We start from the raw sequence: 13,818 nt of genomic DNA on the forward strand, positions 1-13,818 counted from the left end.
CGTACACATAGGGAAATGAGGGCATGATGCCTCTCACGCCCCTATACGCCCCCTTTGCGGCGGACGAAATACGTCTGCGGCGAAGGGGGCTGCACATGCGCAGATTCACCTCTGCGCATGTGCAGAGTAAAAACATCGGCGGTACGGCCGCACGCGGGCCGTACCGATCCGATTAGAATAAGGGCCTGTGTTTGGAACAAGCCATGTTTCCATGCAAAATGAGTCAGTAAATACACTTAGTTTTCTGCTAAGCAGGGTACAGATGTGCCATTTTATATGTTTGCATAGTGGGGCTTCACATGCGCTTGGTTCCTATTCACTTCAATGGGACCTGGCTCAAATGCGAACGATGCTACGATACATTCACTTTGTGATCTCACTAGGCCGCACTGCTATAAGCAGCAAGGCTGTAGAGGAACACGTCTGTAGATACAGGCTGCTTTGCTTGAAGACCACAACTGTCAGATGCCTTTATTTTTACAATACAATTTAGATTTCACACCTTACCCAAAATCAATCTCTCTCTGTACATGTGACTCCTGCCCTACCCACAGAGCAGCAGGGTTTTATCAGTTTTCTTGTGTTATTGCTTTGCTTGCAATCAGGACCATTTACTGTAATCTCAGTAACAGATTAAAAATAATATATCTAATCAATGGAACTGATAGCTAGCTGTCATAATATATCAGCAAGCATTAAACACGTTACAGGCTATAACACATATGACAATAAAGCAGGACAGTGGATGGAGGGACACTTCTTGTCCACGTCAATATGTACAAATATTTATTTCTAATTATAATTACAAGACACACAGCTAGGAACGAGTGACTTCAAATATATATAGGTATTCATTTTGTTGGCCCCAGAATTTCAGTCAGACCCTTTATAAGTGAGACTTCTGGAATATTGTAAACTGATCCCTATGATTATAAAGGAGAAAGGACAAATGACCTCTCACCACCCATTCTCGCCTGCTACAACCATTCAGGGAGGGAATTCCCCAGTCAATGCCGCTTCTCAGGATGACCCCTCACAGGACCCAGGGAATCACTGGATATTCAGGTAACAGTCCAGAGTAGCTCAGGAGCAGATTTATTAAGCCTGATGAAGTGATAAAGTGGCTGGTGATAATCAGCTCCCAATTGTTATTTTTTAAACCCAGCCTGTTACTGATTGGTTTGTGCGTTATGACCGACCACTTTATCACTTCACCAGGCTTAATAAATCTGTCCTCAGTCTCCTCCTCACTGTTCCAACAATCCCTAGCTGTCAGTGTGGGACTTCTTTTTTTGCCTCTAATCACATGACCCACTGACTGCATGTGTTGCTGTAAATTGTCAGCTGCCCCTCTCCACACACACACAGAGGGAAGAGTCCCTGGTGCAAGCTCACAGTCCAATATAAAAGAAAGTAATACATTTTATCAGCATTGGAGTACCACATACTTTGGGGGTAACACACATATACATCCAAAACACAGTGTATAATACAATACAATAGAAAAAGCATAGCATATTGAAATACAATTATGTTTCCTATGGACAGTAAATATTTTTTTTAAACTAGTAAATCCTGCTCCTTAATTCTTAAGTTGTTCAATTAATTTATACTGTTATAAAAACAGCCCCCCAGATAAAATCCACCACTGTAGTGAAGCCAGATGCTGCTTGTGAGACAGCTCTGGCTTCATTATGACTGGCAGTGACTTCCTATTGGAAGTCCAACCTGCCAGTCACCAAGCAAGTCCCATTGGGAGGTGTTCCCTCCCTCCGGGACATCTCTCTATGGGCTGCTGTTTGGCAGCCCATAAAATCCAAAATCTGCGCATGCGCAGTACCCATATCTGTACTGCGCATGTGCTGGTCCTGGGGCCTGTCGTCTGTATAATGCAGGCGCCAAAGACTGTTGCCGAAACAGCCCATAGAAGCTGTCCGCATGCGCAGTACTGAGGTCGGTACTGCGCATGCGCCAGTCCCGGCGCCTCTCATCATACAGGCATCAGGAATGTAAAGGGGCCAGGAGGAGCGGCAGCGGCGGCAGGGGGATGCCGGCATCGTGACCATCGGCAGCCCCCACCTACAAAAAGGTACCAGCCGCCACTGAATATAGGTAGGGTCAGCGCAGTTAAATAAAATGATAAAATCCGTGCACTTTAAATAAATGACAACGATAAACTTCTTAAAACAGGAGCTCATTATATAGCATGAATAATGTCCACAATGGCCTTACAAAGTACATTGCCAATTCAGTGTGGCCATACAGCATCCTGATTGAGATTAATATATTATTAATAAGTTATAAGTTTAACTTACCGGAATTCCCTGGTCACCTTTATCGCCATCCATGCCCTTTTCTCCCTAGTAAGAAACCAGAAGACAAATAGTACTGTAGATATAAAAGTAGACATTAAAGAGGTTAATAATAAGTTGCTGCTTGGCTGTACTGCACTGCCTGTATGCACGTGTTCAGTTGTACACCATGATGTGAGCCTTCGGGAGATCAATCCAGCACATATATTACATGCATGATAACATGCAGGTATATGTGGGCTTTTTGATCCCCACCTGCAATCCTTGGTCGGCTCTGCAGCCCAGGTGCTGTAACTGCCTCTGTATATAACCAATATACATAAATGCATTACCTTATACAGTACTGAACAATTAGATTGGCCAGATGAAGTTTGGCCAGTCTGGCCACACTGGAGTCCTTGAGATCCTTGAGGTCCAGGTTCACCCTACAGAAAACAGGTATAAACTCTGTGAAATCAGGATGACTTGTTAATGAAGATGTCTGAAAAATAAATCTGAAGTAATCAGTCCTGCTTAAATGTTCCAGGTGCCCTAGGTTAATAATACACATGTAGCTCCCCTTGTAAAGCTGCTTAACACACGTGTATGAGCACTCAGGGACTCGCCATTCATACTGCCCATGTGCATGTAATGAAGGCGATACAACTGCCATGCAGGATCTAATGCTTGTGGTGTGTGAAGGAGAGTTTGGCTTTAGGCTGCCCAGCTAGCACTGTAGCACAATGTACAGTTCCATCAGTAAGTTACATTGGCACAGTTACCTTAAGAACTTTGCCCCCCCACAATACATTGAGACGGGTGATAACTAACAAACATGGAAACAATTAGGCATTCATGTTATTCATTGGCTGCCACTTGGCGCACTATACTGCAGCCTAATCAGCTTATTGATTAATCAGGCACTGGAAGTAAAGTTTAAAAAATATAACAATTCATAACGTAATTAAGTGCTCCCATTATGTAACAACAGCTTTGTTAGCCAAAATTGGTCATGTAGCAAGGGTGGGGCAATATAAATGGAGTACTGTACTTTTATTCCACAATAGTTTTTATTGACTTTAAAGAAGTCGGGGATACAAAAAAGAGAAGTAGGGGGACAGATGGGGGATGATACACGTGAGTACACAACAAGGAAAATAGAGCACTAAGCTGCCTCGCGGTAGGTACTCCCGAAGTGGTGACCCCACACCACCAATAACTATTTAGTAAGAAAATGGATGGGTGTGCCCTCCACTACACGTCAGTGGTCGAAACCCAGTATCATTGTACACAACATGAGCATAAATAAGGAACAAACTGTCTACATACAGGTCATGACACTTCAAGAATCAGTTAGGTGAAAGTAGGATGTTAATGTGGTTGGCCTTACTATAAATGGAGGAACGTCCTTGCTCCTCCCTGCATTTAACTCCATCTGAACCGTTAAAATTGTACAATGGAAGCCTTAGTGGGCACTAATATGTGCATAACCCCCAGTGATATGTCTCCCGGGTTGGAATTAAGCAAGGCATTTGGTGGGTCTAGAGGAATATACACCCGTGACACTTTATGAATCACTTTACGAACGTTCTCTAGGCTGAGGAGGAGGGCAAGCCCAGAAAATATCTTCAACGTATCCACAATTTTTAAAGATAGTGGGACAAATTGTCAGAGGTGAAATACACTCTGTTAATCAGTTTAAAGTGGTTGATACATTAAGACACCTTGAAACATGAACCACATATAAGTCTCTAGTCGTCCACAGCTAGAAAGATCTGCCTCCCACTTAATTTGGCAAGCCAGTTGTCCTTCTTTTAGTCTCCAATACTTGGAATGGATACCAACACGATATCCCTCTTTATGGTTGGGACACTGGAGCTAGAGTGGCCAATCCCGGGAACGCCCAAAAATGTCTGGATTCCAATCCCAGGATTAGAGTATCCAAGCCCGGGATTAGATTGTGCATGCTCAGTCTAATGCCGTTCAGTGTCTGAGCACCTGCTCAGATGCTGCCTGGCTGCTCCCGGCTGCTCCCTATCGCACATCACCGATCCAGTCCTCACCTCCCGACCACACCGCATGTATGCTCTGTTGCTCCTGCCCCCGGACCACGTTATTGAAAAAATGCCCCGGGATTGGCATCCCTAAATGGAGTTGCCCTATAATATATGTAATAGTTCTGTACTTTTTAAAAAAGTTGCATATAAAGTAAAGTACAACTTTATAATATAATTATCCTGTGCTCACCAAATATATGAATCTATTTACTAAAGGGAAATAGTCCTTTCCTCCAGAGAAAACTTGCCAAAGAAGGAGCTTTTCATCTCTACTAAATTCCCTGGAGAAGCAGTAAGCACTGACTTGCTGCTGCCAGCCAGTATCGCCAGGATGGTGAGTATCACTAAGCGGTCCAGGATATATGTTATATGTAATCTGCAGAGTACGTGGCGATGGGAAAACTTTGTTGGCCTGGCATGATGCAGAATCTACCATTTAATTGTTTTGTTTCAATTGTTTTCTTCAATATGAATGCAAGTAAAAATAGTCAGTGTGTTTAATATACCTGGAATTGTATTTGCCCAACACACATGAAAATTAACTGCAAATATTTTAACAGCGATTCTATTTTTTATTGTAAGGAGTACATATATTAAAAACAATGTATAAATAAATGTACTGTATTTATTAATTTGGTCACAAAAACAGACACAATGACAGCCTAGCTGCTTACCTTCTGACCCTGCGCTCCATGGAAGCTTAAGCCCATTGAGCCCTGCAAAAATGCAAAACAAGTAATAATGCAGAGGTATTTTTTTTAACAATTACATCATTATGTAGGTTTTTAATCTATACCTACCTTTGGTCCTGGTGGACCTGGTGGGCCAGGTAATCCCTGAAATAAAAAAAGGAATCGTTTACATTTACAGTATAATATAGAATTCAAAATGTGTTTCACAATTATTTGTCAGCCATATCTAAAGGTACTGTAAGTGCTAGTTAAGTAGGCCTGGACAAAACTCTGTAGCCAATCAGTACTTTGGAATGTTCACACGTAATTACAATATTAACCGTGTTCCTGACAGAGCTTGTTTAACTTTTGCATGTCAAGAGACTTGGCATGTTTAGGAATCATTCTTCTAAGAAAATTAATCTTAGAATAAGGGGTACATTTACTAAGATGGGAATTCTATTGAAGATGGAATGTTGCCCATAGTAACTAATCAGATTATGCTTCTTATTTATTTAGCACCATAGAAGATAACAGATATAATCTAATAGGTTGGTTTGGGCAACATCCCATCTTCAATAGAAAGGAATGTTAGATCTATGTATAATTACATTATAGCTAGCCAGCTAATGGCAAATCCTTCTCCATCTAGTCAGAAATCCCTCGGGGGGCTCTACCTGGCACATTGTGTAGAAGTGCTCTACCTGGCGTAATGTGTACAAGTGGCACTCTGTGGTGTAATATGAATAACGGACACCTGTGTGTTATAATGGGAATTGGCACTTTTATGTGGCCATGCCCCTTCCCAACGAAGCCACGCACATGACTATTTGATGTGCGCCAAATTTACCTATTCTGAGTATACCAATTCCCTTTCTGCCACAGGGCACCAAATTGTCTAGTTACGGCACTAAACTTAATACTACTACATCTACAGTATATGCTGTTCTGTAAACATGAATATAATATAAATTATACAATTGGGGGTTTGGACTCTGTATTGCGCTAGATACTAATGCAGCACCTCCAAAATTCCTCCTGTTAGTGAGGAATAGCAAGAAATACAAAGAAAAGGGGTGATTGGAGTGCGCAACCTATTGTCTCTATGGTCACATATATAATATGTACCACCCAGTTCATCCAATCAGTACTCAGAAGTCCTTTCTGAGGGTGATTTCTGTATGTCCAATATTGAGTTTGTTCGCAGTAATCATGCAATTTTCATTTTTGAAAAAATCTTTTTATTTCAAAAAGCAACCCGACGCGTTTCGTCTTTACGACTTCATCAGGGGTACAACCGATGTATAATCATATGAATGATAATCCATACAGTAAGTATAGCAGATTAACGTGGATTTTAATATATCAATATGGTATTATAGGTATAGCCAACCTTTCACAAAAAGTTGGGTATTCAAAGTTGGTGGGTGATTAATCGGTCACCAGTTTGGATCAGGGACTCTTCCAAATGAATGCCTCCTCCTCGCTCACTCTGGTGTATAATATAAATTATACAGTTTTGTAGCAATCTATCAAGTTTATTATAGGTATTATCACCTATGTCTTTTGTATACAAATGATTGGTCCTCGTTTTATTTAAGTATGCTGTAATATTTCTGATAATAAATGCTGTATCAGAAAATAAATACTTACAGGAAGACCTGATGGTCCGGGTGGCCCCGATGGACCTTCTATACCTGGCAATCCAGGAGTTCCCTGTAGGCACATAAAAGTAAAACAGTAAAGTATATGTTGCATTGAAAATATATACATTTCAAAATGTTAGGAGATTAAACTACATTATATTGGCTGAGATAAAGGACCTTATTTGCGAATTTTGCAGCGCAGCGCGTGGATTTAACACTGCACCCCCCCTCGTTCGCCGAGTTTGCCCAACGGCTGCGAATGGATGTTTTGCATAAACATATTTTCGCAGCCTTGGGTGCGGGGGGACAAATCATTCGGTTGGCGACGACCATCAAATAATTTGGAAGGAGAACGCAAATTGAAGACACTCTCAGGTGTCTTAGCTTTGCATGCTCCCTGTACGACAACAGAGTGGGCAGCTAACATCCAGTGAAGTCAGCTGCCCGCCCCTGGCATCTGTGTCACTGCCTAATTTTGCTGGGCGTTCCTATGGGTGCGTCCCCTCGTCGCGGCCCCACGCCCCCCACCTGCACTGGTGTGTGCGAAAGGGATGGAGAATTAGCACCCAGCGTATACACATGTGCAGAAATGCAAACGCGCGAGGAAGCAAATCAAGCCCTAAATCTGTCCAAACTTTCCTTAAAGTGCTATAACCAGCTATCCACTGTCATTTAGTGGGCTGTATTCAAATGTTTCACCGTGCCCGGTCTCCCATCTAAAGTGAAAGGAGATGGCAGGGCGATTTTCAAATGGCCATTTTTATCACACATATTGCGCTCAATAACGTCAGATTTAGCCACGCATAGTGGCTAAACTCGACCAAACTAATGGTCAAGATGCAAAACCAGTTGAATTTTTGTGCATTTCAGCTCGCCACCCCAGCTGAAATGATGGTATCAGCAGCCATACGTGCCTGAGTGAAGCTACATTTGAATAGATTCATTGCATGCCCTCTAGTGGCTGCCGCCACATAATCATTTGAATACAGCTCAGTGAGTTAAAAAAAAAACTAGTGAAAATACATGTGAAAATGACTGTGAAATTTGTGAGTCACTATAATCTGCAATGTGCTTTACCTACAGTAAGTCTATGTACAAAGTGCCCTGTATTTGGATTTTTTTTCCATAATGTAATACCCATTTACATGTATGTTACAACTGCTAGATACACTAGAAAAAATAATGCTATAGGGTACAAAGCCTAAATACTGGATGGATGGATGGATGGATGGATGGATGGATGGATGGATGGATGGATGGATGGATGGATGGATGGATGGATGGATGGATAGATAGATAGATAGATAGATAGATAGATAGATAGATAGATAGATAGATAGATAGATTGTTAAGGGCATACACATGGAGAAAATTTTTGCTATCTAGTCAGATTGCTTAGAAAGTAAGCACAGATCTCTCCGTGTGTATGCCCCATCATCGGATGAATTCTCTCCTGCTAACTAAGTCAGTGCATGTAGTCAAAATCTAGTCAAATTGCTTAGCAGGTGACTGCAAATCTCTCTGTGTGTACAGAATGAGAGATACTGATCACAATCTCTCATTCTGAACAACTACCAGGCCTTTTTTGCTTAAGAAAAATCGCTTAGCACAAATCTCTGCATGTGTATGTGCTCCCCATGGGAGATTTGGACACAGGGAAATCGCCTGCCCTAAAGAGCTTAGCAAAACTGCTTAGTAGACATCTGTACGTGTGTATGCACCAATAGGATATTGTGAACTAACAATTAATTCATTAACTTACTGGCAAACCATTAATTCCAGGTAAACCTTTCTCCCCTTTTGTCAGCATTCCATGACTACCAACAAAATCTCCAGGATCTCCCTAAAAAGAGAAATAAAAAGGGAATAACCAGTGTAGACATCATTCTTTTCCCTTCATTGAATGATTTAGGTGTCCAGTACCAGCAATGATTGGCAGCGATAAAGAGATGTTTTCACCATAAACATTCACAATAAGTGATTTCATTAAGGATATTTGGCCTGATTCAGCAATAGACGGATTTGAAAAGCTGCACATAAGTGGCTTTGCCAATGTGTCCACTTCAAATGTTAATGCAGAAGGAGGTGTTAGAATACTCGTTGCTGCACTTGCGATCCCAGCGCTGCGACCGAGGACACAGCCTGGGATTAACATCACAACTATCACAGATAGCCACAGAATATTTTTCAAGTGCTGGAGGTATGTGGCCTGGAGGTATTTAATGTCCATGGTAGCACACCCTCATGGCCCTATATCAATGTTACATTAGGAGTCTACAACAGGAGGGTCCACAATTGTCATAATTAAAGTAATTATCCTGTGCGACCGGCAAAACTCCTTTTCTGTATGTGGCCTGAGATGCAGACCCTGGCCTTGTCACTCTGGGAAAAACAGGACGACACTCTAGTTTCCAGAAACGTCAGCCATTCCTGCATCACCCCACCCAAACAGTCAGGATAGTCAGCAATCTGCATGGGCATGCTGAATCAGGCCCTTTATTATAAATCCAAAAGGAAAAGCTATTAATAATTGTTGCAAGAATGACTAGTATTTTAATAATGATCTTTTCTAAACTACTTTTGAAAACAGAAAAAAATAGATGATCTATACTGTAAAATAAATTACTGACTATAACATAGTACCTATTATCTTTCATTTTGCAGAAAAAGTACTACTATAGGCAGTTATTAGTTTTACAATAAAGAAAATGTATTTGCCATTTCCTATGGTAGATCAGGAAAGATAGTTTATGATATGTAACAGCCTGTGAGTTGCAGGTCCCCACGCGTAATCGGCTAGATTGGAAATCAACCTGGTTTTGTCTTTTACATTTTTGCTGCTTTAAATCAAGTGGTTAAATCGCAAACAACTTATTGATGCCTGCAACCCCCAGCCTATAACATGTACATTGTCTCCCTTCTACAAGACAATGTCTTTCCTACAACTCTCCTCTACAAACACTCCCTAGAACTCTCTTTTACAAAAATTTCCTATAACCAGGGCCGGCGCCACCACTAGGCAGCTTTAGGCATTTGCCTAGAGTGCCAGCCACTGGAGGGCGGAAGCTGGAGCAGGTGTCGTCCCCCCCGCCCCCCATGGAGTGACTCCTCCCTTCATCCCCCCCCCCCCCCCGCCACGTGGAGGGATGTCACCGGCCCTGCCTACAACTCTCTTCGACAAATATCTCTTACATATGTACAGTAGCCACGGTCATCTGTCCTACCTATGGTGGTTGGTCAGACAGACGAGGCAAGTCGCAGCGTGGTGAATCATTACGCAACCCTGCTAGTGCAATAGTGGAATTTTTTTTTATCTGTACCCCAGGCATTGCACATGCTGTGGGCTTAACCACTAGGCCATTAGGGATACTGGACCACAAGCCTATCATCTCATTCACACCTGATATAGGAACCCAGAACCCTTATGTAATTAGGCAGCTGGTAAATACCGATGGCGCTCAGGGCTACGCTTGGGGTTTGTCACAATGTACGCAAAATTATTTTATTTTAATAAAAGTGTATTTAATATAAATTCTGCTGGGTGGCCAAAATACTCAACCCACCTCCATGTTCATGTAGACACTCAATCAGCCTCAGGGACACTGTGGGGTAATGTAAGTTCCCGAGGCTGAACGAGCGTCTATGTACAGTAGCATCATTACTGTACATCACGTGGTGGGTTGAGACTATTGGCCACAAGGAAGCTCACACTTATGGAGCTACAGTAAACTCTGCATACTGTACACAGGTAAAGTGGAAGCAAAGGTGGACAGTAAACAGCAATGGCGCTTCACATATCCTTCTGCGGCACTGTACTGTAGTTTTCATTAATATAGCAATCGCCACCCAGCTGGGAAGCAGTGTTATTACATGATTCCACATGCATTTGCCATAGTACGCCTTATTGCGCCATAATAGGACATTTCTCATGGCCCAACAACAAAGCCAGGATGGTGGGCCAACAGGACAGATGAGTGTGGCTACATCTGTACAACTCTCCTCTACAAACATTTCCCACAGCCTTTTTTTACAAACATTTCTTTCAACTCTTCTACAAACGTTCCCTACATTAGGAGTGTGCTTACACAAGCGATCCACTATGCTGCTATAATAATGTTATTGTTATTTATAGAGCACTTTTTTCATAATAGGTCTCAAAGTTTTTTTATGCAGTAAAGTGCTTTACATTTGCCTTTACAGCACAAAATATAAGGGACATTAGTGAAATGCATAGGAAACAGATAAGAGTGAAGACTTCTCACACTGGGTTAGAGCCGCAAAGCTGATAGCTTGTTCCCGAAATGAGTGGGTACTGCCAGTGGCGGTTTTTACCTATGGGCGCAGTACCGCGGACCATACTGCGAATGCCCCGAACCCGGCAACCCGATCAAGCATCCCTGGCGGCAGTGGCCTGGGGTGGCAGCGGAGGGTGGGGCCGCATTGCAGCAGCCCCTCTCCTCCATAATGGTAAGAGCCGCCACTGGGTACTGCTAATAGTCCTTCATCTATAGATCGCAGTAATCGAGCAGGACAGAAAGGAATTAGAAGTTGCCCTGGTCATGTAGAGCTCTGAAATTGTAAAATGGACACTTGAACATACCTTAACTCCTTGTAATCCCGGAGGGCCCTAAAACAACATGATGACATTATTAGGCTTTAGATTAAATAATTATTAAAAAAATGTTAAAGTACAACAAATAAATTGCAGATGACTAACACACTTAAATGGATACACAACATTTATAATTGTTGGCAATGAATGAACATGTGCATCTATGGCCGGTTCCCACAATAGATGCCTATGTTAAAATTTTAACATACAGTAGGCGTCTATTGTGGGAAATGGCCATAGACGCACATGTTCATTCAAAACATGTGCATCAATGGAACCCCGCACAGCCTTTAAGATGTGCAGCTTCCCCACACCTGTTAGTCTGAGGGAAGCCCCATTGATGTCACAAAAGGGATTCCCTCATTCTCGGGGAGAAGGCACAAGCATACAGGGACGCTGAGGACAGCCCTGGTTTTCAGTCTGGGTTGGAGGCACCCCGGAGGGGGGGGGACCCATTTATTGGGGGGTCCCCATTACCCCCTGGTACCCTGTCTGGGCTGACCAGCCAGGTTGTCATGTTTTGTCTGGATGAACTTACAGAAAAGGTTTCCTACGACTGTGGCATGGCTGGCTGTTGGTTATAAAAATACGGTAGACATTTATTTTTTCAGGATGGTCCAAGAGCCCGATGATGGTTATAGAAATACAGTGGGACCTTATTTAATTTTTCTCCCTGTATTTCTGCAACCAGGACCAGCACAAAGAGCAAGGGGCTGGATATGCTCCTTGGGGAGGGACCACATGCCTTTTTTTAACTTATTTATTTTTTCTATTTTTTTTTATACAAGAAGCCTGCACGGATCTGACTTATCCATGCAAGCTTCAGTTAAATACGCATGGAAAATGTGGAGTATCAAATGGGTTTGAATGGCAGCATTTGTACCCACAATAACTGAGGAATTAAGCAGTAGTGACTTAACACTGAAGAAAATCATTGGTAGTCTATCTGACTAGCAACACATTATACATTGCATTCTTCTCATTTAAAGTCATCATAAAACTGATTCATTAGAAATTAGATATTAACATACTTGTAAATAAGTATTATTATGTATTATTATGTATTATTAAGAATTATAATGTGCACTCATCCAACCGTTAGTGTATAGTATTTGTGGGAATATTCTAGTTAGCTGCTACAACTGAGGCAAAGCCGTTCACTACACATACACAACTGGGAAAAACACCACGCCATCGATCAGCAAACACATTAACTCATTGTGATTAGATACAACGCCGATACAGCAAAAGTCTCCTTTTTCTTTGTGTAAACCATATATTTGGCACATTTCCTTGCCCTTTTTCCATGGAGTTATGTATTAAGACTTGGTAGCAACATTTGAAAGTAGATGTTCTAGGGTTCTAGGGTCATTAAACTTTCTAGTCTTTTTTTATCATAAAGACTATGGGGTCTATTCTGTCAGTAGATTTCCTATATTTTAAGTGTTTAAATGAATTTTTGGAATTTAGTCTAGATCTATTATCTAAATTGTTTTCAATTCATGTTATGTGACACTTACTGGATAGCCAAGTAATCCTGGAAGTCCAGGAGGTCCAAGTGGTCCTCTTTCACCCTAAAGTTAAATGCACAGACAATATCTCTGTTAATACACACTTTAAAACCAATATTTATATTCAGTATACAATTAGCTACATATATATTTTGTACCTTTGTACCGTTGCAACCTGGAATTCCTATTGGGCCAGGAGGGCCATCCTGTCCAGGTATGCCCTGTTAAAAACATAGGTTGAAAAAATATTTAAAGGTATTATCCAAAATACACAAAAGATTTATTCAAGAGGAAACCTATACATACAGGAAGACCAGGGTTTCCAGGAAATCCAGCAGCTCCAGGGGGGCCCTGTAAAAAATGGAAGCAGAAAACTATTTTACCAAATTAAAATGCAGACTAGATGAAAAATACATTTTCAGAGGTTTAAGCAAAACATAGTTAGCTTTTCTATATAGATGATAATCATTATATGTATTATATAAAAATTATTTTCTTATGTCTTGTTTATTTATAAACCATTAATAATCAGAATACAGAAAAAAATCACAACAATTATATTGCACCTTGCACTTTGTTTTTTACATATTTAGGTCCATTCTCCAAGGAAATGGCCACTGCTAAGATTTTTGTTTTAGACTGTCATACAATGGCATCAACCATATAACTACAAGGACTAATAGATTTCACTAGGAATACATTAGATTTGCTAGCCATAAAAATGTGATGGATTATCAAGCCGCGGTTATTTGAAGGTCAATCTCTCAGAGATGGTATTGCTCATGCTCTGAATACAACTGGCATTTGTGCAAAAACTATTTGAGATACCATTTTGGCCTTACTTTGGCAAAAACAAGTATCTAATGATGCGGAAAGAAGCGACATCTAATTTGTTCGCTGTGCTGGTTTTATAACAGCCATGCACATGGGCGGATGGGCCTGTAGGAAGAGTTCCCTGTGGGTCAGTCCCATCCCAAAACTGTGTGGCCAGCCGACCTTGCCTGCTTACTTAGGCCAGCCTGGTTCTTCC

The 13,818-nt window shown here is 41.5% G+C and overlaps 1 protein-coding gene across 1 annotated transcript in view; it reads right to left on the reverse strand.

Annotated features, from left to right (window-relative positions):
- The window catches only part of COL4A1 (collagen type IV alpha 1 chain), a 154,678-nt gene that overhangs the window by 69,265 nt on the left and 71,595 nt on the right, over window positions 1–13,818 (reverse strand). The window contains exons 5-14 of the mRNA XM_083168672.1: window positions 13,095–13,139; window positions 12,947–13,009; window positions 12,798–12,851; window positions 11,266–11,292; window positions 8,428–8,508; window positions 6,673–6,735; window positions 5,149–5,184; window positions 5,023–5,064; window positions 2,645–2,737; window positions 2,316–2,360 (exon numbers count right to left, since the gene is read on the reverse strand). Of these exons, the coding sequence (XP_083024798.1) occupies window positions 2,316–2,360; window positions 2,645–2,737; window positions 5,023–5,064; window positions 5,149–5,184; window positions 6,673–6,735; window positions 8,428–8,508; window positions 11,266–11,292; window positions 12,798–12,851; window positions 12,947–13,009; window positions 13,095–13,139 (549 nt within the window). The remainder of the gene's footprint in view (window positions 1–2,315; window positions 2,361–2,644; window positions 2,738–5,022; window positions 5,065–5,148; window positions 5,185–6,672; window positions 6,736–8,427; window positions 8,509–11,265; window positions 11,293–12,797; window positions 12,852–12,946; window positions 13,010–13,094; window positions 13,140–13,818) is intronic.

The sequence above is a fragment of the Crinia signifera genome, chromosome 2 (assembly GCF_055691185.1).
Source record: "Crinia signifera chromosome 2, ASM5569118v1, whole genome shotgun sequence".
Lineage (NCBI taxonomy): Eukaryota > Metazoa > Chordata > Amphibia > Anura > Myobatrachidae > Crinia > Crinia signifera.